The sequence below is a fragment of the Achroia grisella genome, unplaced genomic scaffold, assembly GCF_030625045.1.
Source record: "Achroia grisella isolate CSIRO2021 unplaced genomic scaffold, CSIRO_AGI_Agris_v1 utg18504, whole genome shotgun sequence".
In the NCBI taxonomy this organism is placed as follows: Eukaryota; Metazoa; Arthropoda; class Insecta; order Lepidoptera; family Pyralidae; genus Achroia; species Achroia grisella.
In genome coordinates, this window is record NW_026712688.1 from 238,594 (window position 1) to 266,532 (window position 27,939).

The 27,939-nt window shown below is 33.5% G+C and overlaps 1 protein-coding gene across 1 annotated transcript; it reads left to right on the top strand.

Moving 5' to 3' along the window:
- The first annotated feature begins 3,047 nt into the window (after window positions 1-3,047).
- LOC131841610 (uncharacterized) lies at window positions 3,048-27,835 on the top strand. The gene is made up of 9 exons (XM_059189930.1): window positions 3,048-3,196; window positions 8,998-9,789; window positions 18,161-18,318; window positions 19,498-19,723; window positions 20,133-20,271; window positions 24,534-24,697; window positions 25,542-25,643; window positions 27,100-27,284; window positions 27,651-27,835. Exons 1-9 carry the CDS (start codon window positions 3,124-3,126, stop codon window positions 27,798-27,800), a joined length of 1,989 nt encoding a protein of 662 aa, XP_059045913.1. The 5' UTR covers window positions 3,048-3,123; the 3' UTR covers window positions 27,801-27,835.
- Window positions 27,836-27,939: the final 104 nt, after the last annotated feature.

Sequence of the window (27,939 nt, forward strand, 5' to 3'; positions counted from 1 at the left end):
GATTGAAATGAGAAATTAGAGCGATGAGAAGGAGTATATGGAGGAGTATATTTGAGATTTTATTTTTTAATAAAAAAGTCAAGAGTTGACAGAAAATCAATAATTATAGTCAAAAACTGTCACTCGATCCATTGGCGAGTCATTGCATCTTTGCGCATTCTCTACCGCATATATTACGGAGAGTGGTCTCAGGAATTGTTAAAATTTCAATGTCGTGTGAAATCTGCCAGAAACCGAAATATAAATAACCCTGAACAATTAACACAGCGCCATCTAGTCCCACGGTAAGCAGAGTCTGTGTTATGGAGCCTGTATTATGTACTAAACAACTAGTATACATAGAAAACACCCAGACCGATACAAATATTCATATTCATGAATATAAATGTTCGTACCGTTCGAGGAATCGAACTCGCGACCATCGAAAGTAAAGCGGTGTGCTAGACCGTTAGACCACCGAGGCAGTCCAACTCATTACCACTTATTTTCACATTTCGCTGGATATATTTGAATTCTAGTATTATAAAACCAAAACCTTTAATATTACGAAGCACGGTGAAAGTTTCCAAGCAGCTTTTTAACTCGTTGCCCAATAATTTAAAAACAACACACAATTGAAGACTTTTTAAAGGTGTTATTTTCTGTTCGGACACTGTTTCTACAACTATGATGAAAATTTTTACCAGCAAAAATGTGTAACATAATAATTTAAAATTTCGAACAAATTAAAAAAAAATGAAATTCATTGTAACAGGAGATGAAGTCACTGCTCTCTCTGTTTAATTTGCTTTGTTAACGGTGTTCAAATCAGAGAGTTAATCATGATTTAAATGAATATACAATATTTTCTTTATTTTTGATCGCGAAATTTTATATAAAGGCTCTTAAATTAATAGTCGTATGTCTAACTAAATGACGTTATTAAAAAACCAGTTAAATTTTCACGTAAGATTCATATTATGTATGTGACATATTAATTAAGGACCTTGCTCGAGGCGCCGTATGACGCAGAATTGTAACTCATTTACGTTATATCCGTTTGTCTCTTGTTAAAAGTAAGTTTATTACCGACAGCGACCCTCACTGGGTTCGACGGATGCTTTTTTTTATACTACGTAGGTGGCAAACAAGCACTTGCATTAGAGATTGCTTGCGAATTTCCGTACTCTGACACAAGGTTAAGAGAAGGAACACGTTGGGGTTTTTAGCCGGTAAGAGTTCAGCAATGCCAATCTACCTCCCCGGAGCGGGCGGGTCTCCATGAGGGTTTTCCCCAAGTTAAAAAAAAAGGTGGCAATCAAGCATACGACCCTTTCTATTGCATTTCTCTACTTGTTCTGTACTATAACAAGAATGTATTATACATATAAACCTTCCTCTTGAAATAAATCTTGTAAAAATCAAACAAATAGAGGCGGTTACTTTGTTTTATGATATGTAAAAATTATACATCTTGGGAACTGCAATTCATAGTTTTATACTCTATAGATAATTTCGTTCTCCAAAGTTCAAGCAAGTTGACGATCAACAAAGAAATAACAGTATGGGGGTTTTTCAAGAAGGGTATATTAAGGTTTCTTAAGAGTTAGAAACGCGCACGTGTCACCCTTGGTGTTTCAGACATCTATAGGCTACGGTAACTGTTTACCATCAGATGGGCAGTATGATCTTTTAAACTACGTAACGGATTTTAATACAGTTTTCAGCAACAGGTAGAGTGATTCAAGACGAAAGTTTATATGTATAACACTTATACAACCGTGCAAAACCAGAGCGATCAACTAGTATAAAGTGAGATGGGTACACTTGAAGTATTGTTGTATGTATACGACACTCCATCGATAACTAACAATGTCTCTGACTACCCTATCTGAAATAACGGTCGTGTGTATATACACACGACTGTTACATATACATATACATATACAGACATTATTACGACTTAAATATATTATTTATGTCGTAATGATGTCTTTTGTATGTGCTGCAATAACCATTATATTTAGTGTAAGAGAGGCGATAAAATTAATGATCCTAACTACAAAGCATGACTAAGAAATTTGGGGGAGTTAATAATAATAATCTTCTTTGAGGATTCCTCAAGGCTGAGGGTCGTGACCACCAGGAATGCGTCTTCCAACCAAAGCTGTCCAGACATCTTTTCCTGCGCCCAGTAGAATATGGGACACAGTTACCTAGATACATCAATATAATAATTGCACTTAATAATGGTTACTAGTAGGGGGAAAGGGATTGTTAGTAATATGGACTCATAACCCATGACCATATTACTAGCAATGTACCATGTCAGGTTGACCTCCACGCGGTTCTCCCTGGAAACCATCGTGATAAATTCCTGGTGAATTTGTCACAATGGGCTAACTGACCTGACCTGATGTTCATCTTATCATCCTTCACTGGTGCCCTGCCAGTGTAAACCGTTAGCGCAGACGGGTGCACCATTCCATTATCATCTATAAAAAAAAATGGCAATTCAGCAATAGGAGCTAGTGAGCCCAAGAAATTATTAGAAATAGAAATAATCTTTATTCAAATAAACTTAATATAAGTACTTTTGAACAGTCAAGTTTTTTTATTCTACCGCTCATTCGGAATGCAGACTCATCACAAGAAGAATGAACAAGAAACTTGTGTGATGCTCTTTTTAATAAATGATGTTTTAATTATATTTACATTAACAAGGATTAGGCATGCGACAATCATCATAGAAACCGCTACTTAATCTCTGTTCAATCAGATAACATTGTAAGCGCTACGAATTGTTGATCTGGTAAATTTCTAATTAATATACCAAGATGGGCTAACTAACCTGACTTAATCCTCATTCTTACTGCAGACGGATGCAAATGCAAACCAATCCATATTAGTCCTCAAAAAATAGGAACTGAATATTTTTTCCGTCATCGGAAAATCCTGACGTTATTTACGAGTCGATCAGTCCCTTTTGATATATATGCGATGACGTACCGGCCTCGGTCAGTTTATATTGATATGTTGGTCAAGACCAACCACACTTGACCGCTACATGCGCCCGCGCATTCGCGAAGGCGAATTTCGTCCGAAACACTCGTAAAACGCGCGCCGTACGCGCTTACATCCAAAATGCTCAAATTATCGTGTCTTCCATTATGTGTGTGTTTGTTTTTGTGTTTGCAATCCGTTTTGTGTCAGTTCGGTAAGTTAACTTTGTAAAATGACATTTGCTTTTTGTTGAGTTGAATGAGTACAGCGGTAGCTTAACTAATCTGGTTGTGTTATCATTTGTAACAGGGTGAGTAGGTCTGTAACACTAGTTAAATGATAGCTTTGAACTTTAATTATAATATAATATGTTTCTTTATCATCATTGTTATGATAATTTTTATCATTTAGACACCTTAGATAACAAATTTCAAATATTTACTATATTTTATGTATCTATTATACAATTCGTATATTTTGTAACCTGTTTGCCAAAAATAGGCGTTTCAGAATTCGACGGTATATTTTTTATGTGTAAATTTTAATGGATGGTTAATGTTTTCTAAAATCAATAACCTGTTGATTTCAATGTTTTTAGTTAAAGATTTTTCAGACGAAATTATACATAGATTAAAGTTAACTTATTCAAAGCAGAAACTTGATAACAAAAAAACTTATCGTTGCTAATTAATTTAGGTAGATAAACTTGTATTATTAACATGTTTTTGGACTGTATTTATTACTTACATGTTAAGGCACATATTTCTGTAATATTTATAACTATGTAGTTGCATAATGTAGTGAGTTTTACAAATTTCGTCGGTTAAATAGAAAAATGGTACTATTCAATATGTACATTTTTAACAAGACACGCATTTAAAGTTTTTAAATTTATTTAAATTATTATTTTTTCCTTTAAAGTTGTAACAAAAATTTACACAGAAGTGTTATATATCATTTTAAAAGTATTTAGATAATGATTAAGACGGCGTGGTTAATCTAATTCACTTATGGAGGATATTAGGAGGTAATTCTAGCTTCTAATATTAAAAAATTATATTTTTTCTATTTAATCGAGGGCTTATTACTTACATGTTAATAAAGTAGTTATAAATGTTATAGAAATATATACCATATTTCTATAATATTTATAGATTTTTACATATCTCACACACTCTACTCACTAGAGAGTGTTTGATTGTGTTGTATCTTGTTTAATAACAATAAAGATATTTATTTGGCGTTACATTGTTATCAGTAGAGTTAACAATAATAATCAGTATTTGAGATAAATCTACAGAATATATATTCAGTGTTAGTTTGACATGTAATATTATGTTATCTGTGGTTTGACTATATCTTAATATGAATTACACAAGAGTTTATATTATTATCACATGTTAACTTATTATTAATTTTATATATGCGAAAGTTTGTGAGTACGGATTTTGGTACTCTTTCACGCAGAAACTACTGAACGGATTTTGTTGAGACTTTACAATGATATAACATATACATCAGAATGACACATAGATTATAATTGAAATATAGTTGTCAAACCCAGTTTACGAGACAATGTTGTGTATTTATGAGTATAGTAGTTATTAAGTTATGTACATTAATGTTAGATGTATATAAAATTTATTAATATACTTACTCATAATATAATCACAAACGGCTACATACCTATACATATAAATAAAATTGTAGTGTCTGTATGTAATATTGAAATAACCATTTTTTACTACAAGCATGTGAATATAAATCCGGTACATACACCAAAATAACATTTTTTACAATTTATGTCTGTCTGTCTTTTTGTTGCGGCTAATGTCTGAAATGGCTGGACCGATTTTGACGGAACTTTTATTGGCAGTTAATGTAATAAGGAGTAACTTAGGAGTTACTTTAGGAGCTACTTGTATTTTAGAGAAATTGTCTAATTATCTTTTCGGAAGAAGTCGCGGGTACAGCTAGTACAAAATATATTACTAAAAACACGTTATTCTATTTTCGGATAAACGTCGCAAATTCCACTGTTTTTTTTTATGTTCAAATTGAAACTGCTTTATAATGGAGTCCACTTGTTAGAGTTAATATTTAAATATATATATTTAGACGGATTGGTAGTATATCGGTTTAACACACTATCCTTCCGGTCGCGGGTTCGATTCCTCGCACGGTGCAAACATTTGTATTTATGAGTATGATCTTTTATATCGGTTTGGGTGTTTTCTATGTATATTATGTACATTTACAAAAAAAATTTATGTGTATTTATATGAGTATAGTACCCATAACACAAGGTCTGTTTATATTAGGACTAGATGACGCTGTGGAGTTGTCCGGAGATATAATTATTACTATATATTTATATATATATTTTACATAGGCCCAATACCAATAATCGTAGTAATAGATGCAAATGTTTGTAACATGTTAAGTATCGAACTTGCGATTTTTGGAAGTAAGATGGTGTGCTAAACCACTGCACCACTAAGGTCTATATATACAATAATAAGCCTGTTCTGTAATGGGATCCTCAAGTTGGAGTTAATATTCATTAATAAGCATAATATGATGATCAAACAGTACGTTGCGTCAAGCATTTTGACGGTCAAAGTGTCATTGGCACTTAGTAACCTTGCTCACTACAGAGCAGTTAGACATGAGGCCGTATCACAATGATGGTTATACCAGGAAAAGCCTGACGATACGGTTGTTATAATGTTTAGAATTTAATTCCGGATCCGGAAGTTGTTGACAACGAATCTTTTTTTAGAAGGGCAAATCAGTTGATGATATTACTGTTAATATTGTAACGATTTTTTATATATTAATTATGTGGGCAACTGGCATTTACTGCACTAGACATAAATATAGGTGAGTGTAGAGTAACACTCCAAACCCGCGGAAGGACTTATGGAAGGCCAGCTCCTTTTTTTTTTTTAACTTGGAGAAAATCCCTCATGGAGACCCGCCGGCCCCGGGGGAAGCCCGCGGGTACTGTGAGACTCCTACTCACTAAAAACTCCAAGGTATCCCAACGAAGCGCCTATAGTCGGAGTCGCGGGATCGAATGCCAGTCCACCGCAACTCCGGCGGCGTTGGGCCGCTTTAGTTTGCGGGCCCCTTCGCTTTTATTTTGGGGTGTCCACCCCACCTCTCTTGAGAAGGCGCACGGGGATACGGGCGCCACCTTCTCGGGCTTTTCTTGGAACTGAAGGCCAACTTACCTACCCAACGGACGAATTTAGTCTGAGGGCACCACTAGGAGTTCGAGCCTCGGCTCAGGCCATCGTAATATCGATCCCGTTTGTATTGGACGAGGAATCTATCAGATGGAATGCTTTCTTAATTTATATAGTTTTTATTTCGGACTACTCTAATGCTGGTGGCCGCAGCTGGCCTTTACAGCTTAATCGGACGATAGGGGGCGAGTGCAGATGGAACTCCAAACCAAAGGAAGGACTTATGGAGCGGCTGAAGGCCAACTCCCGCCTGACGGATACGACTTTAGTCTGAGGGCACCGCTAGGAGTTCGAACCTCATTTCAGATCGTCGCAAATTCAATCCCCGTTGGAATTGGACGGGTTATCGATCGGAGGGAAATCTTAATTTATAAAACGTTCTAAGTGATTTATAATAACACATCATACAAAAATCTTAACACCGCGAAGTAGATTATTCGTATATATGGAGTAGCGACATCTAGTATACAATTCTGGAACTTATAAAACGAATTATAAATATTAGCTTGAACACTTACCATCAGATCAGATTGTTTGCGGTCCAGTCATAGAAAAAAAGTGGCTGTATAATTAACACTTATTTGTGAATATGTAATAACATACAAAAGTATGAGTGAATCCCCTTTGATTCCATTCAAATCTATATAACCATTATTATATACAGTTACCATAAAAATAACCATATTTCTGACTATAAGAGACGATTAGGTATTTCCGCAATTATTAGATACTGTAATTTGGTTCTTGTTGGGTTTTTTATTGCAATCCGTGGCGGCCAATATACACACTAGAGTTACTTTCCTGTTTTAAACTTTGTTATTTTTATTCTAACTGAATTCAAATGAAGGTTTCATTGACGGCATTGACGGCCTCGGTCTAGCAGTTTAGCACACCACCTTACCTTTGATATCGAGGGTTCGACTCCACGCAGAGTGCAAACATTTGTATGATTAGAATTGTTTGTATCGATCTGGGTGTTTTATATGTGTATTATGTATGTATTTACAAAAAAAGAGTTTTTTTTAATAATGTAATCTTTAGTGGCGATTTTTAATATTATTTAATAGGTATAGCATATGACTTTATACAAAGTCTGGTCAAGTATTTATTAAAAAACAAATAAAATAAAGAAGCTCATTTTAATAATTAAATACAAATAAAAACTAACCAGCTCAGAATCTTTTTTCCATAAACACATTTATAGTAGAGTCATATTTTTGTTATTCTACCACTCATTCGAAACGCAGATTAACCACAAGAAGAATGAGCAAAAACTTGCGTGTTGCTCTTTTAAATAAATGTTGTTCGGAATTACATATTTGAGAATTTTAAGATTTCGTGTCATTACAAACTGGTAAATAGCAAAATTACATAAGTCAGTATTATCTTATCTATGACAATAAATAGTATACTATACTAAATAAATAGTAATTTGAGTAACAATACAATTCATTCATATTTTACGAATCGTTCCCAATCTCAATACCATAAGAGCACACGGAGCCCGTGCCCAGGGCCCCCATTCTCAGGGGGCCGAAGGACGGACAATTTTTCTCACACATTTATTTTCAAAAGATTTTTGTCAGGCACACTACACTTTTTCACAAATCAAAATGTTATTGTTCTTATACCTAATGAGCTTTTTTTTACTTTTCAAAAGGGCCCCGTATTCTTGTGTGCCCAAGGGCCCCAGCCTAGTTTAAGACGGCGTTGCCCAATCTTATAATTATTTTGATTCAAACACTTCTAATCATTTTATATTTAGGTTTTGTGGTCAATGACAAAGCAATATCTGTTCCTAGAATGATGTGAATCTTTTTGTGTTCAACTGTTAGATAAAATAAAAAGTTTTTATCAACAGTAACGTGACCTATGAACTGCGCAGTATTTGAAATCACTACTAAATTAAAGATTGCGTGCTTTGCGAATTTTATTCATATTTGTTAATGAATGCACGTGATTTCGTGTGCAATCAATCGGTCGATCCTCCGATCGATCCCCGTCCAATTCAAATGGGGATCGAAATTACGACGGCCTGAGCAGACGTTCGAACTCCTAGCGGTGCCCAAAGCCTATAGTCGTATAGTTAGACTTATGCCACTCCATAAGTCCTGCCGTGGGTTTGGATTGCCATCTTCCGGTGAAGCTGTAATTTCGTCTGCACATTCTTTTTCGCTCACTTGACCTCCTTCCAGATTAATATCTAAGAGAACGCACCCCGTTCTCTTATAATATATCTTAAAGTAAAGTTTCATTCAAATACATTCAATGTTTATATATAAATAATGCAGTGAAAATACTTTTGCACTCGTATAGTTTATGTATAATATGTTCAAATAATTATATTTTATTTATATTACAAATAAAATATAAATTACTAACATTATTCATATTTTAATTGTTGTGATATAATCATTTTATTATTGACAGCGTTAAATAACTATAACCACATAAAGAGGTTTAAATTCAAGTAGCTTTAGTTAGTTAGTGATTAATTTACTTTATATGGAAGGATATTAATTTATTTTATATACAATCATTTAAACAATCGTAAATAATATTTCAATTACAAATTCATACAGACAACTTCATACTTGATAATAAACTACAAATAAAGTCTAATAAAGACACACTCATCATAGTAATATAGTAGAAACAAATAGTATTATTAATTTAAAAGATAATTGTTACCAATATGTTATATTTTAATTATAGTACATTTAAAAAAATGTAATTAAAATACTTATTTTTGCTAATGCTCTAGGTTTTTTCCACAAACAAGACGATGACCAACGCCGTAAACCCTTCCACCTTCCAAACGTATTGGACCCAAATAGAATCAGAAATAGATTAACTGGCCTACTGCATTTAAGCCCCGAAGATAAGGACAGTAACAAAATGTTTGTATTTCCATTCAGAAGACCTGGTATCACCAATGATGATAATCAGAGCAACTATTACCCGAACCAATATGGAAATCATAGACCAGTGATGTTTCCAAACGCACCACCAAATTTTGGGGACCAATATAATTATGGTCAAAATTTTAACATGTACCCTCCAAACATTGGTCCACAATATCCGCCAAATAACCAAAATCAACCAGATTATCCTCAAGAAGTACCATATGATCCTGTTAATTTCAATGATAATAAACCTACAGTATCCGAAAACAACAATCCATCGGGAGTTTTTGGGAAACCTGAATCACCGCAAAGTATACCAAATATTCCACCAAATGCTAACATTCCACAAGGTATACCCAATGTGCCTCCTAGTTCGGATGCTTCGCTGGGAATACCAATAAAACCACCAAGTACAGAAGCCATCCAAGGAATACCAACGAAACCACCAAATGTAGAAACTACGCCAAAAATACCAAACAATCCGCCAACTAAAGATGTTTCTGAAGTGAAACCAAACGGGCCAAATTATGGAGGTCCTCAAGAAGTTTTAACTGTACCACCAACTCCTAAGACAGAACTGCCGATGCTGACTCCAGTACCTAAATCTGAAGAAAGAAACAACTTCAACTTTGGAAGTCATGGAATATTCCGTAATTATCCTATTTCTCGGTTATTTTTGGGTTCATTTCTATTTCTTTGCACGCAGAAATGACACTAAGAGGCATGTTTTGTCTACCTGTTCATTAATCATTACGTTTTAATATCATTATCTACTAATGAATTTCTTCTCTGTTTCTTTATTTTGTGTTTCTTGACAAGGCAAATGTAATATTTTAAAATTATGAATTATTTTCCGGACCGAATAAAAGTTCAAAATCTTGCGGAATATTGCGGAAATAAAATATATTTATTCCACCCACTATATCTGTACCTACATATTAATTATTTATAGGAAGTAAATATAATTTAAGAAGTACGTAGTTTTCCTTATAGGAAATAACATATTTAATCAAATTACGAACTATTTAAACGAAAAATATATAAGATCATTTATAGCTAAACAACTGAAGATATTAGGAAAATACCTCGTTATATTTTTATAGCTAAAAAAATTTTGATATTAAGAAATGTGACCCCACTACCATGTGGATGTAGACCTATGAAGAGATATATAGAGAATATATATTTTATAGAACAAATACTTTCAATAAAATATACAATGGTTTCTTAATATAGCCTCTTAGTAGATTCAGTTATGTACCTCATCTCCCGATATATAACAGAAAATGAAATCACTAAGCCCAGCAGCATGCGTACTCACAATAAAATCACCTTCTAAATTAAGTGTTAATTACTCATTTGCATGATTCGATTGTTTATTTACTCATTACAGCGTTTAATTTTACTCATTACTACAATTCATATTCAATCTTATTAATATTTTAAACTCGAAACTTTGTGAGTATTATCCTTTTTTAGCGGATGCCTATGTCTTATGTCATAAGCATCCACTATATTTTGATTAATTCTACCTCCAAGGGGATAAAATAGGGGACGAAAGTTTGTATGAAACTTTGTCAATTTTAAACCGATCGGGCTGAGACTTTGCATGCAAAGCTACTATAACGTAGGCATCCTAAAGGATTTTGATAAATTCCACCATTAAATAATATTTTAGTTTGTCCTACCCAATCCTATCAGTGGAACGGCAATTAACCTAATGGAATTAATAAATTAAGACGAACAAAATAATTCTTTAGGCTACTTCTATTTTAGAAAAATAAAGTTAAATACCACGCGGACGAAGTCGCGGGAACAGCTAGTAATATTACAAATGCGAAAGTTTGTGAGTATAAGTGGATGTTTGTTACTCTTTCACGCAAAAACTAATGAACAGATTTTAATGATACTTTAAAGTAATATAGTCTATATATCAGAATAGCACAAAGGCTACAAATGGGCATAGCCAGTTAATTTTAGTTATATAAATATTCTTAATAAGTCACCATTTATATTTGAGCTCTGGCAAAAAGATGGAAATAAATTGCTATCAATATAGAGCAATGTTTTGAATGACTCTTTTGTAGACATTTTAAAACAATAAATTAGCAGTTTCATCAAAAAACAGCGAGAACTGAGTCGCGCATCTGTATCGCGCGTCACATTGTAATTCAGGGTTTTGCTTAAATAACAGCGAATTAATTAAATTGGAAGTTGCATTAGTAATATAATCATGAAAATTTGCGTGGAAGTGTTAAAAATATCAGTCGTAAATACGATAAAATTACGAGGAATAGGTATAACTTCTTGCTTCCTTGAGGTTGCTAAAAAGTATATATTTAGTAATGACTTATTGGACGTACCTATATTACTTTGTTTAATTCCCCTACGGAATTCAACATAATAATACAAATCCAAAAACTAACAAAATGGACTTCCGCAAAATAACTAACATTTTGACACGAGAATTTTATATATAAATGATATAATATAAATATAAAACTAAAACACACGTTACAAATGGATTATAATGGCCAATTTGCAGTCTGACAAATCGTTTAATCGTTTAATTATTATAATTAGTTCTTATCCGTTTATTTATGTAAACTTGTGGGTAAATTACATAATTATTAAGAGATACCTTCACACTATATTACGTCAATTAACAATCAATTATAACTTATCAATTAATTGTTACAGTCTCGGTGATCTAGCGGTTAGCACAGCGCTTTACTTCCGCATGGTCATAGGTTCGATTCCTCGCTCGAAAGAGTATGATAAGATGAATATGAAATCAGATAACTTAACCCATCGTGGTAAATCACCATGAATTTATCACGATGGTCTCCAGGGAGAACCTCGTGGAGGTCGACCGAGGTGCATTGCTAGCAATGGGGATATTAATTCACATTACTAACAATCCCCTTATCTCCCCCTTTCTATGTATATTATGTATGTATGTACAAAACAAACTAGCTAAGTATGTATATTTATCAGTTGTTTAGTAGCCATAACACAAGCTCTGCTTACCGTGGGGCTAGATGGCGCTGTATTAATTGTCCAGGGTTATTTAATAACACAAGCTCTGCTTACCGTGGGACTAGATGACGCTGTGTTAATTGTCCAGGGTTATTTAATAACACAAGCTCTGCTTACCGTGGGACTAGATGGCGCTGTGTTAATTGTCCAGGGTTATTTAATAACACAAGCTCTGCTTACCGTGGGACTAGATGGCGCTGTGTTAATTGTCCAGGGTTATTTAATAACACAAGCTCTGCTTACCGTGGGACTAGATGGCGCTGTGTTAATTGTCTTGCTGTGTGGATTGTCCAGGGTCATTTATTTATTTAGTAAAAAAGTGGCTTCTATATGGCCAACGAGAAACCATGAAATTCACAAACGTTTAACAGAAATATTGGCAGAATCAGCTTCCAATGCAGCAAAATTATTGTTCTGGATGGTCTCATATAAGTTTTGTAAATCTTATTTTATTTTATTTTTGTTATTTAGTATAGGTACGATAGGATCGTCATGGTCACATTTTATGTACAAAACTTCCAAATATAAATAATAAAAAGGTAAAAAAACTATGATAACTAAAACGAAAATATACTACATTGTCCCAACGTGGAGCTTGTGTTGATGATGAAATAATTGACCGCAGAACTTCTTGCCAACGTAACCACTACAGTTAAGTGTGTATATGATGACAAAAACGTTTCAATGTCAAAGATCTTATGTCACGTACTGGGTTTTAGAATACTAAAATTGTTTAGAACATAATAATAATAATCTCAGGACAATTCACACAGCGCCATCTTGTCCCAAGTTAAGCTAGCTAAAACTTGTGTTACGGGTACTAGATAACTGATACAAGTACATAGATATTTTGTTTTCGTATATACATACATATTATACATACAACAACAACACTCAGACAGATACAAACAATCATACTCATGAATACAAACGTTTGTATCATGCAAGGAATCGAACCATCTGGTGTAAAATGGCCACAACCACTAAACCACCGAGGATAATATTTAATAACAGCCGCCTTGAAATACATTATTTATAAATTGAATGCGGATAGAGCAGGTATAGCATTAATATCCGCTGGGAACTATTATTTAATTCTTTTTACAATAAACTCAACAGAGAGAATAGTGAATTTTCCTTATCTAATCCAATCAAGTTAAAGAAAATGAGTCAATCAATGTTGCTTCAAAATCAATATACATAATTACATATATTTCCATAAAAAAAATCTCGAGACAATTTACACAGCGTTACTTAGACCCAAACTATGGTTCTGTTATGGATACTAGACAACTGATAAAGTAATTAGTATAAATACATAGAAACATTTTTTTTTTGTAAATAGATACATTATCATTACATAGTATAAAACAAAGTCGTTGTCGCTGTCTATCCGTCCCTATGTATGCTTAAATCTTTAAAACTACGCAACACATTATGAAGCGGTTTTTTTAAATAGATAGAGTGATTCAAAAGGAAGGTTTATATGTATAATACATGTAGCTAATATACATATAAAACATTAAGATGAATACAAACAATCATACTCATGCAAATCTTTGTACAGTGCGAGAAATCGAACCCGCGACGATCGGGAGTAAAGCAGTGCGCTAAACCACCGAGAGCTCGTAAATATTTATATCAAAATACTACGTATCAAAAATAGCCTATTTAAAACATGTACCTATATTAATATAGATCATATTTAGATATTAATAGCTTTGTTTAAATCTTGTTTTATTATGTTATTAATTTATTTTAACGAAACGGTCTGATTACGGCCTTGATGTCGTCTCATAAAAGGAGATTACAATCTCAAGAGTACAATTGTTTATAATTTGCGTAAGATCGTAAATAAGATAAATGCTAAAAACTGGTTAATTATTTATCGTTTACTTGCTTCTACTACCGTATATCAATGTAAAATTATTATCATCTATACTGACAAGAAACTCAGCCCTTATTCTTTTCAAATGTGCTTGTACATATTTACAAATATCTATACAGATTTATTTTTAAATTCCAAATTAGACTGAATAGTGTCAATAGTGTAACATGGGTTGAAGGTCGTATATCATACTATCTAGACCCGCGGTGTCTTCCGCATGAAATTTATAGCCTATCTGTTATTCAGATGTATAAGCTATATTATTGTAAAGTTTCATTAAAATACATTCAGTAGTTTTTACTTGAAAGAGTAACAATCCATCCACACTCACTGACACTCATAACTGAGGAAGTTTTTCCTTGGTTATAATATTATTAAGATACATTATTATATTATTAATATTCTTAAGATTAACGTTACTTTCCATATACATGCAATAATTTTTAAAACACTCAACTATAAACTCAATATTTCACTCTTCCTCATTTTTTCTTATTTACGTTCATTGCTTACTTTGTATCGATTGTTGCTCATCAGTGATTCTCTGTTCGCCTATTTATTAACATATCTTTGTTATTAATCTTGGTATCAGTGTAAACATATAAGTATCGGTGCGTAGTATCAGTGTAAACATATAAGTATCTTCCTTTGGATAAATGCATGAAAGAATCTTTGCATATGTATTTTTTTAAAAGGACAGTTTTTACTACATTTGGACGTCACACACTGTATATCGCTATCCCACTGTTAAATTAGGCCAGTACAGTTGAAAAGAACTGGCAAGAAACTTAATAGCTACATTTTTTTATGTTTTAAACAATTTTAGAATTAAACATTATTATTATTATTCCAATAAATATTACGAGTGCATTATACTCGATATTAGAGAAGTCATCATCATCATCATCATCGCAGCTCGGTAGACGTCCACTGCTGAACATAGGCCTCCCCCAAAAATCTCCAAGACGATCTCCAAGACGATCGTCGGTCCATAGAGGAGTAATAGCTTCAAATTATATACCTATGTTAATTATTTTTATATGTAACAGAAGTCAAAATGTTTTAATAAATTAGAAAATTCTGTACCCTGTAATTTAGATATAAACTAGTCACGTATTAAACCACAGACAAAAACCTAAGTAAAAAGTTAAATTGGTGAAGTTATAAAAACTATTGGTGAACCTCAACTTGACCTTGGTCGCCTTCCCGACTAATGCGCTATTCAATTTGAATCCTAGTAGCTATTGGTATAACATTGTAAATCACGTAACACTAATTTAAATGAAACTTACATTGGTCTCACCCAGGGTACGATACTGAGCCCAATTTTTAATAATTCAGATTTCAGCAAACTAATTGTTTAGCGTTGTCGAAATGCGAATTGACGATGTCAGTTTTAAAAATATAATAAAATAGTTTTCACATATGCAATACGGAAAAAATTCGGAATAAAATAACTTTATATTAAGCATACAAAATTAGGCAGAGAAAAAAACGCGCGAAAAATTCCAGAGACAATATTTGAAGTGCTATTATAACCGTATGTTTACGTCGTTTCGAGTGTCTTGTAGACAAGAATTTAAATCATTGAGAGTAGAATCATTAATTTATACAAAATTGCGAATATTATGTGTAATTAATTATTAGATATGCTCAGTTCAGTATAAATTAAATCGTTATTCAGTTGTTTGTTTTTAAATCAAAGGAAACGTACCATATTTTTTTTAACATAATAACGTATACGATATTGCTATGGTATTTCTGTAGAACGATAACATTCACAGAAGTATAAAACTCATCATCTGCATATTCCTTATCCCATTTATTTGGATCGGCATAATATGTTTTCCCTTCACTGAAGTATGAAACTGTGTTGCAAATATCGACGCCCTACTCCAAGTTTATATATATATATAGTTTATTATTTATTTTTTTTATTGGGTTGTTGAGCTATGGTCACGTGCTTGGACGTGTAGCACTGCGACCTACATAGATCTATTGTGCTCGCCCTATTTCAGACTTCACTACCCGTCAGGGATAAGGATTGAATGATATAGAGCAATGGTTTTTATCTCCCCAGAATAGGGTGTAAACTTTCCAAAGGAGATATTACTTTCATGCATGAGTGGGCTACAACCATATAGGATGTGTAGTGGCGTTTCCTCTTCAGTTTGGCAATTTCTGCAGATTTTTTATTCAATATGTATACAAAAACAATTTGTTATTACTATACTACGTATAATCTAATATATACATACACAAGGCACGTGTCAGATTTGGCTGCGTACTATCATTATGCCTTTACCCAATTAACAGTAATGTTTTCTTATAATTGCTTACCGTGAAAGATTCATTATATCCTCACCTAATTTGCCACCTTTTGTACAATTTTCAATGGTTAGGTAGAATATTTGTTTGTTCAATTGCTCTAAAAATTCAGTAACTAGGCAATATTTTGAAAACTATTTATAGGCCACTAGTTTTAACAGATCACACTAAACCTACAAATGACTTAAGCAACATTTTCGGCAATTTTATTTGCTATTGACAAGCCACTAGTTTTAACAGATCCTACTAAAACTGATTTGATTGAAATTTTAAGATTTTTTAACAAGATATTATTTGATGAAATATAAACTTAGTAATTTCAGCGATTGTTTAATCTTTATTTTTATGATTAAGACGACGCATCGCAAATATTGATGTTAATGATCTCAATTTTTCTCAGCAATTACAAACAATTAGAGCTGATATTTATGTATTTCACTTTTAAAGAAGAAAGAAAGGTTTTTTTTTCTCATTAAAGTGATGTCATAACTTTGACATCACTTTAATGATTCTCGTTGCATAATTGATTAACATTTGTAGCAGAGAAGAACTCTCAAAGAACATAGATTAAAAAAACGGGACTGATTTAAAACTAAAATTTTTCAGGATAATAAAAAGGAGCAATTAAAAACTATACTTAATCGAATTAGATATTATTTGCGGAAGTCCATTTCACTATTTCATGGTTTTATATTATTTTGTATAATTAAACAAAATAATATATCAAGTAGTGCAACTAAAAATTATTTTTTAAATAAAGTGGATCCTATATAATATACATATAAGTATAACTTTACCTTTGCAGCGTAACTATTTGTAACATAAAAGTTAGGTCATATTTCCTGTTTTTTGCATTGTGTCCGATGTCTATAACATAGTATGTTGTTGCTCTACATACATACATTCACATACTTCATCCATTTTCATAACTGGTTTCATTCATGCACTGCTTCCAGTGGTTATGGAGCTAATTTCCTAATTTTTTTTTTAATTGCAATTGTAATAAGCAATGATATTTTTTGGTAGTTGTCATCTGATTAAAAAAAGACAAGTATCTGAATAATAATGTTTTAGGTATTGTCTGTGTTACGTATATATATTTTATTATATCATCGCTTGTTATCAACCAATTTTGATGATTATATTCTTGGATTCGAATAACATGCCTCTTTTAACCGGACCATAGGTTATAAAGCAAACAGTTTGGCGGCTGTAATACTGAGCTACATGTAACCAAATTATTTGTATGACTTGGTATCTAAAGACTAATAATAATTCATGTATGAATGTAACTAACTCATTACTGACTAACTACTAAAACGAAAGTATGTGAGTATGGATGAATGTTTGTTACTCTTTCACGCAAAAACTATTGATCGGATCTTGCGATCAAAATCCGATCAATAGTTTTTGCGTGAAAATGTATAATCTAGTAATAAAAAGTTCGATAACTTTTTAGTATAAGATTATACATCTTATATTATTTAAATAATAAACGTGAAAGTTTGTGAGTATAGATCGATGTTTTTTACTCTTTCAAGCAAAAAGTACTGAACGGATTTTAATGAAACTTGACAGTGATATAGTTTATACATCAGAATAACACATAGGCTATATATTTCATGCGGATGAAACCACAGCTATATATTTATATATATTATAAATGTCAAGTAAGTGTGATGCAGACGAAGTTCCGCGGGAAAGCTAGTTAACTATAACGTTTACTGGTTTTAAATAACTTGTCTAATCGAAATTCCTCTTTACAGAAGAAACATGTCAGACTATCGATGACGAGGTGGGAGGATGTGTGAATCTGTTCCAATGTGATGTATACCTGAAGGTTGTTCAGGAGGCTGGATCCAGTCCTGCAGCTGTACAGTTACTAAGAAGAGTGCATTGTGGATTTGAAGGAAATAATCCTAAGGTAAATAACCAACCAGAAATTTCTCAAACCACTTCAATTCAGATTGCGATTTCCACTCTTCGACTATTCAAACATGAGTATTGTTTGTATTTGTCTGGTTTTTTTTCGGACTACTCTAAAGCTGTTGGCCACAGCTGATCTTTACAGCTTATCTTAAGAGCCACACTGTTGTCGGTGGAGCTTTTGCCACTTTCCACTACCTTCCGTCATACTCCAATTTTGTCACTAATTTTCTTGCAATAGCTGTGCTTTGGTATTGCCCTTCATACTCTTTAAATGTTTTCAAAATTCAAAATTCAAAAATCATTTATTCATGTAGGACATTTTAGCCGCTTATGAATTTTATTTTTTCCCTACCGTCCAGTTCGGTATATAGATCCAATTGAGAAAAACTGGCAAGAAACTCAATTGAATTACTTTTTTTTTTAAAGCCAGTTTATTTACAATGTATTTTTATATAGGTGTCTATGTCTAACATTAAATGAAAATTCAGTGCATGAACAACTATTGCCATGCACACTCGTCATTCAAGTAATCGTTTAGTGATAGTCGTGTTAATACGACACGACTCCAATTTTTCTTTAATTTGCTTGATGTAGCTCTACCTTGGTCTTCTCATCCCCCTCGTTCTCTTAATAATAGATTTTCATAAATTTATCGAGCCATATCGAATGTCCTAACATTCTCTATTGTCTGTTTATGTATATATATATTATTTGTTTAGATATTTATTTTATCTTTACCTTTAACTTAAAGGTTATCTGTAAGAGATTGCTTTGCGGTAAAACCACTTTTGTACTAGTTAATGTGTATTTTTGTAACTAAATAGTATTTAAGTAAATAAATAAACTATATTTGCTGATTTCGGTAGACTCTCGTATCCCTTCCATAATTCCAATTTTCTCTCTTGCCTCATTTTAATCGTAGTACTTTCTTTACTATCTTTTCTTCTTCTTCTGCATTCCGAATGAGTGGTAGAATCAAAATATGACTATTCAAAAGTGCTTGTAATGAGTTTATTTGAATAAAGATTATTTCTATTTCTATTTCTATTTCTTCTATACCTAGAGAAACAAAAATCATAGCCAATTTACCATCATAATCAAGTAATAACCGTTCACAAAAATGACGGCTATATCAATCATTATTATATTCAATCTTACAATCATTACTTCTCAGGTCTGCTGTCCACGACCGGGCATACCTACTGCACCACCGTTACCACCATCATCACCACCGCCACAGCCTATAACTGAAGCACCTACCATCACAGAAGAGCCCGACAAGCCATCAGAAGGGAAATCAGCTTCTGATGACTTCGTTTCATCATTACCACAGCCTCCAGATTGCGGAATAAGCAATGCATCTTTTAGTAGAGTGATTGGCGGTGTCGACGCTCATCTCGGTAAGCAATCATTAATGATGATCTCGGAGGTCTAGTGGTTTAGCACACCATCTTACATCTGATGGTTGCGGGTTTGATACCTTGGACGATACAAACATTTGTATATGAGTATGCTTGTTTGTATCGGTCTGGTTGTTTTCTATGAATATTACGCAAGTATTTACAAAAAGTATGTAGGTATATCTGTTGTCTAGTATCCACAACACAAGCTCTGATTAGCTTGGGACTAGATGGCGCTATGTGAAATATTTTGCTATACTATTATTATTGTTATTATTATTATATTATACTTTTTCGTGTAATGATTGAAATGCGGAATTGTTTTTGCCTGTTGAATCTAGAATGAAGTTTTCATTTTTTCTGTATACCTGTATCATCCTGGATGTTACTTAAATATCAACTCTAACAGGCGACTTCCCCTGGATGGCGCTCTTGGGATACAAACCGAAGCGAGGCCCTGGAGCCAGGTGGCTCTGCGGGGGTACCCTGATCTCCTCCAAACATGTCCTCACTGCTGCCCACTGCATACATTTACACGAAGATGACTTGTAAGTATATCTATGCTTTATATATCACAGTAGTGGTAATGAAGCGTACCTACGACCCATCTAATAATAATATACCTGGGTAATTCACACATTGTGGTTGAAAGACAAGATATTGCAGACAAATTACAGGGTATGCACATCTTAATCCTATCTCTGGAGAATTAACACAATGTTTGTTTCGTTTGTAGGGTAAAATTTTGCAGACAAATTACAGGGTATGCACATCTTAATCCTATCCCTGGAGATTTAACACAATGTTTGTTTCGTTTGAAGGGTAAAATTTTGCAGACAAATTACAGGGTATGCACATCTTAGTCCTAACCCTGGAGAACTCACACAACGTTTGTTGTGGTTGAAGGGTAAGATTTTGCAGACAAATTACAGGGTATACACATTTTAGTACTCTGGAATGGCACCTCATGAGTGTGCTGATATGTTATTATATATACATAACTAGAGGTGTACCAAGCGTTTGTTATGAGTGTCCATCAACTTCTTTGCCAAATGTAATTTGGCCTCCATTTACCATAATCAGCCTCTCAACTGGGACGTTGTACATGTAGTCTTTTTTGACAAACCAATATATATGACACGAAATTACAAAATACTGTAACGAAATTTTCTGTTTTTCACAAATAAGTTTTACTAGCCGTGCTCGCGACTTCGTCCATGTTATAGTGTATAGTCTTTATTTGGATAAAGACAAAATATTCAATAATCCAACTCAAAAAGCCAAAGAAAAAAGTTTCATCGTTCTAGCTTCAAAAATGACGATTTTACATACATGATAAGATATTAACATGAAATTTTTACAAACTTTGAATGTCGTTTTTATTTATATTCAATCAATAGCCTAAAAAGGAGTTTGAACCTTCTATCTTCAAAAATGACAATACTTCCATACAACCTTCCATCTACCCTTTCAACCCCTAACAACCCATTTTTCGCATTAAAAAGTAGCCTATGTCTAGACTATCTGTGTACCAAATTTAATTTAAATCTGTTCGCTAGTTTTGGCGTGAAAGACAGACAGGCAGAGTTTTTTTTTATGGATGATAATGGTATGGTGCACCCGCCTGCGCTAACGGTTTACGCTGGCGGGGAACCAGTGGAGGATGATAAGAAGAGCATGAGGTCAGGTCAGTTAGCTCATCGTGACAAAAGACAGGCAGAGTTACAAACGCATAATATTAGTAAGGATTATTATTTGAAGTGACAAAACAACATAAAATCCTCTTCTATTTTATAGCACAGCGGGTATAATAAACGCATGCAATAAATAACTATTAATGACATTATTACATGATGTTTTCCTACAACAATATTACACTTGAGATCCACTCGTTTGACCGGTTGTTTTAAGACATATAACACCAAGGTCATTTGCATTTATCTACACAACATTTGTATAAAATCTGTACATCTAATACCTATATAAAATTCTCGTATCACAGTGTTTGTGAGAAAATACTCCGTAATAATCTTAATCGAATCTTATGATACTTTGTAGGTACGTTCAGTAGATCTGAAAATAGGATGTAAATAAATTTTCATATCCCTAATTGAAATGGTAGTCCGCTACAAAAAATATTTTTATTTATTGAACATTTTTTTATGATTTTCCTTTATAAAAATGCGTACAATCCATAAATTGCCAGCCTTCTGAGATCACCCTCACTTTTTTAATAGCGATATTTATTTACATGTCAAAACAATCTTTGCCGGAGCAACTAGTATATATATGTATACCTATATACTAAAAGTGTAACAGATTGCTAAAAGACATATAACTGTTATTCGGAGACTATCGAAGTAATGGAACAATATAAATACATACAAAAAAAATGTATTTATATCAGTCAGTTGTCTTATACCCAAAACACAAACTTTACTTAGCTTTGAACTAGATGGCGCTGCGTTAATCGTGCTGGGTTACAAACATTTATATTCATAATTAGGATAGTTTGTATCGAGCTGGGTATTTTCTACGTATGTACTTAAAAAACATGTATTTTAATATTTATATCAGATATCTAGTACCAATAACACAAGCTCTGCTTAGCTCTAGTTCCGAGATGGCACTGTTTGAATTAAAATGGTGTTTATTAGGTTACTCAGAATTACAATCAACTTAATATAAAATGAACATAAATTGTCCAGGGAAATTATTATACACTAGCTGTTCCTGCGACTTCGTCCGCGTGAAATTTAACTTTATTTTTCTAAAATAAAAGTAGTCTAAGTTACTCCTTATTACATCAGCTTCCTGCCAAAAAAAACCGTCAAAATCGGTCCAGCCATTTTAGATTAGCCGGAACAAACAGACAGACAGCCAGACAAAAAATGTTATGTTGGTGTATGTACCATATTCATATTCATATGCATATAGTAAAAAACGGTAATTGCAATATTACAAACAGACACTCCAATTTTATTTATATGTATAGATGTATAGATCAGACAGATATTCAAATCAGACAATAACCCCTAAAAGATTTAAATTTGTAACGTGCTTTTTATGAATATACAAACCAAAATGTAACTTATACCGAATTTACAATTTTTTAACATACTATATTATTACGACGTATTGTAATTAGTATATATTATACCGTGTATTGCGTATGTATTTAATTTATTTTATTTTATTTATTGATATAATTGCAATTAAACAATATAATAATGGGTTTAGGATGTTGTTTGGGCCCCCTCGATTTTGTAGCGCATCAGAGATGTTTGCAGCAGCGCGGATAGATGGTTTTGAAGCCATAATGCGAAATAGAACTGCATCACTGATGTGTAGAATTCGGGGGAGCGCAAACAGCCTCCTAAACACCATATCCAATATGTTGGACTGTCCACTTCAGGGGCACTGGATATCGTTGCATTGCTGCGGACCCAGGGCCTCTGGACGTGGACAGAGACATAAATATATGAATTAAATATATAAAATTGTAAATTACTAACATAGTTAATAAGTTGTTTACTAACATAATATGGATGGATCAATATCCGAAATAAATGAAATAATAATAATAAAATAAACTGGAATTACATAAATATCATTACTGTATATAAGTGGTATATACAGTAATGATATTCTGTACATTTGTAAACAAAAAACTTCTGTGCATATGTACAGAAGTATTTTACATTGGTCAATAAACGAAAATAGAAATAAATCGCATCTCTTATATTTTTATTATATTCATACAATGACAATTCAATAAGCATAATTGGGTCTAGATGGCGCTATGTGTATAGCGCCATCTAGACCCAAGTTAAGCTAGCTAAAGTTTGTGTTATAAGTACTTGATAACTGATACAAATACATAGAATATTTTTTCGTAAATACATATATATTATACATAGACAGATATAGATACTCAGTATCTATATAAACTCGCGTAAATCGTTAAGACCTTTCTCTATTAATCTTCAGTTATAAAAACATGTTTTTAATAAAATAAAAACATAAATATCTTTAAAAATAATTATCTTATCACTTATCTTATTATTATGAACCTCTGAGTTTCCTTACCGGGTTTACAGCCGTGAATATATTATGATTTATAATATTTTTTATATGTTACATATTATTATCTTTATTTATTTCTTTTTTTATATCATATTTCATTATTATAGAAGTCGCTAGGTTCTGCTCTAGAAATATTTAGGTTGCCGATGATTTAGCATTAACTCGGGAATTATTTATGTTTTATTTTTCAATTTGCTAAAATAATGTTATGGGCAGAAAGGATTTGAATTGGCTAATACGCATAACATAAGCCCCTCTTAGATTGAGACTAGATGGCGCTGTGTGAGTTGTCCTAATTTTATTATTATTGTTACTGAAATGTTACTTTAATATAAAGATATATTATATGATAAGGACGATCATAGCTCTATCTTGGATTTAATTAGATAGTATGTAGAATAAAGATGTCTAGCGGCTATGTTGGACCCTGGTGATGAGCCTCCTGGTGAACATGTTGATCATATAGCAGCATCACCAGGAGGCGGGATGTGATTAGACACCAGTTGCGACTATTTACATATTTATATTAACGAAGTATTTAAAATAGATACATAAGAAGTATAATATATTTACAAGAGGCGATTCGGTCTCTAATAATAGGCCAGTTATTCATTCTCAACATCGTAACTAAGCAACGGTGTTGCCACGCGAAATTCGCCACACATAAATTTGGACTATCTTTAATAGTGACAATTAGTAACCTGTATGTCTAATTGGTTTAAAGATTCCTGGTTCGCTTGGGGGAACTGGACCTGGCGAGAGAAGACGACGGTGCAACTCCTACGGATGTGCTGATAAAGAAGGCGATCAAACACGAAGAATATAGCCCCAAAGCGTACACAAACGACATTGGAATACTGGTGTTGGAGAAAGACGTGAAATTTACAGGTAAAGAAGTAAAAAATTATTGTCTTCTAATAGCAATACCTTTATACGTACTGTTTCTTTTGTAAAAAGCATACGGCCTATCTGATGGTAAATGGTTACCGTAGCCTGTGGACGCCTGAGACGTTACGCATTACGTTACTTATTTTTTTATATAACACAGGGGACAAACGAGCATGCGGCTCATTGACAATCAAAGTGATTACCGGGAAAAAGGTCCATGAAAAGCACCCGCAAACCAGGGGAAGTGTGCAAGTACGTTGTCGGCCGATTTAAAAAGGAATAGGCATCATGTTTCTTGAAGGTTTGTATATCATATCAAACACACAAAGCATTGCATCGCCCTTAAGTGGTTCGATACCGTTTAGATAAGCACTTCTTCAAAAATCCTGCTGAGTTTCAAAAAGAAAACCTGGGCAAGTAGTTCTTGCACAATCAAAGTGTACGAGAGCAAAAGCTCCTTTGTACGAGACCATTTAGGTACTAACGTCTGATGATGAAGTACCGCCTCGATTGGCAAGCGGTGCGATTTTAGACGCCAGCGTAGGCATCATGTCTTCTTCGTTCTGAGACGCAGCATATATATTAGGTAGAACACACAAAGCGAAGTGAAGCCAGACTCAAACAAGTGGTTCGATACTGCCAAAGATCGGGATCATCGTCAATTCTGCTACTATTATACCCCACGTATGTTAGGGTTATTGCTTGCTCCCGTTGAACCCTATATCTGATGCTGACTAAGCACTACCGTCTTCGCGACACCAATCGAACCATTCGCCAGTCCGGCATCCACTCTCATCAGAACAAGTTGTTTATATTTATGTTTATTTCTTTTGTATCTCTCTAGCGTTGATCAGACCGATCTGCTTACCAGCCACCGATGAACTGAGAGCGAGAAACTTCGAGAACTACAACCCTATAATCACGGGGTGGGGAGCGACTGAATTCCGTAAGTATCTTTTATATTCTATTCTGTCTATTTCGTTGTCTTATTCGTACTAGTGATCGCCAAATGATCAAGTTTCACCATAATAATAATAATCTTAAAACAATTCACACAGCGCCATCTAGACCCAAGTTAAGCTAGCTAAAGCTTGTGCTATGGGTACTAGATAACTGATACAAATACATAGATAATATTTTTCGTAAAAACATACATACTATACATAGAAAACACCCAGACAGATACAAACAATCATACTCATTATACAAATGTTTGTGCCGTGCGAGGAATCGAACCTGCGACCATCGGACGTAAAGCGGTGTGCTATATCGCTGATCACCGAGGTCGTGGAATTTAAATTATAAATTTGAACATTATTAAGGTTCTATTGTCAAAGACTATGCATGTGTCAAGTACATGGTAGTGTGTGTAATGTTCTTTTCTTATTCATTTGTATTGAACTAGCTTTTGCCCGCGGCTTCGCTCGCGTTAATTTATCCCCATAGGGGTGGAATTTACCAAAATCCTTTCTTAGGGGATGCCTACGTCATAGTAGCTTTATGCGTGCAAAGTCTCAGCCCGATCGGTTTAAAATTGACAGTTTCATATAAACTTTCATCCCTTTGGGGGTAGAATTAATCAAAATCCTTTCTTAGCGGATGCCTACGTCATAACATCTACCTGCATGCCAAATTTCATCACGATCCGTCCAGTGGTTTGGGCTGTGCGTTGATAGATCACTACGTCAGTCACCTTTGAGTTATATATATTTAGATGCAGCTTTACATATTATAGATATAGCATACTTTACATATTATAGCATAGAAAAAAATAGTACTGTTCATCTTCCCTATATAAACGATAAAACTTGCAAAATTTTCGTAAAAATGTATGTGTTTATGTCTTCTAACCAATTGCTAAAAAGTAATTGATTTTCAGGTTAAAATTATATAAAGTAGATTTATCTATGAATAGTCATTACTGTAGTTTTGTAAATATTAATAATTTATATAGATTATAGATTAGCTGACTCGCGCAGCCTCGGCAGTGTCGCAGTTCCCTTGTTTTTGTTATATATTTATAGCCTTCCCCGATAAATGGTCTATCCAAGACTAAAAGTATTTTCAAAATCGGATACGTCCACCAGTACCATCTTGGTTCCCCGTCATGATATGACGTGATATGTTCCTGATGATTTTACAACGAAGAGCCAGTTAGGGCTGACCTCGTGCACATCTTACCCTCCAATGGTGCCACGCCAGCGATAGGTACCGTTGCCTCAGGCACTATTCCATTATTATTAATTAAAAAAGAAACTACTATCTCAGATAGTGTATTCACATGGCCAACTGTCATCGTGAACGCAACATTTAGCATTTAGTTTGTTATATTGTACGTGGCAGTGTGCAAACCTATCGACATGTTTCATATTTAAAACTAATTTCAATTCATTAAATAATAGGAGGACCATCAGCAACTCATCTACAAGCTCTACAATTGCCTGTAGTCAGTACAGAGTTCTGTGCACAAGCCTACTCCCAATACAAGGCGCAGAAGATCGACGATAGAGTACTCTGTGCCGGCTTCAAAAATGGCGGGAAAGACGCCTGTCAAGGTGACAGCGGCGGTCCACTTATGCAGCCAATTGTGAGTAGAACATTCCAAATTCAAATAAACTTAAATGTAACTGTTTTTTTTATATATTTTTGTTTTTTTTTATCCTATTAGAATAGAAAATATAGAAATAGAAAGTTTATAGAAAACACGATAATGTGTGGATACAAACTACCAAACAAAGCAAATTCGTGAATATCAAAATATTCTGCATACAATTATATTTTTATGTACTTACTTAAATTTATAAACAAGTAATGTATGTAATATGTATATTGTCATAGTAAAAAATGTAACAAACACACTGGCTGTTCATAGACATATTAGACACATTTTTTAGACTCACTCTGTGATTTGTCTATTGAGTTTTTTTTTAATTTGTATTTTTTTCTTTTCAAGTGGGATCCAACGGACTACACGACATACTTCTACCAGATAGGCGTAGTGTCGTATGGAAAGAAGTGCGCAGAAGCTGGTTTCCCAGGAGTGTACTCCAGGGTCACGCACTTCATCCCATGGCTGACTGAGAAGCTAGTAGGGACCTCGTAGATACAAGTGATAATATGATTTAGACTGCTTAAAAAATTAAATTAATTAAATTCTGTATACGATGTAAATATTATAATATAATGTCGTATCAGACATTGGCAACTTTTTTTTTATCGTGTGAAAAAATCATCAAAAAATC

What these genes read in the sequence shown, in the direction of transcription:
- LOC131841610 (XM_059189930.1), top strand. Translation starts at nt 3,124, where the DNA reads ATGCTCAAATTATCGTGTCTTCCATTATGTGTGTGTTTGTTTTTGTGT. An exon ending in TTGAAGGAAATAATCCTAAG is followed by an intron (nt 18,319 to 19,497) that starts GTAAATAACCAA and finishes ATTACTTCTCAG; the next exon opens with GTCTGCTGTCCACGACCGGG. An exon ending in CATTTACACGAAGATGACTT is followed by an intron (nt 20,272 to 24,533) that starts GTAAGTATATCT and finishes ATTGGTTTAAAG; the next exon opens with ATTCCTGGTTCGCTTGGGGG.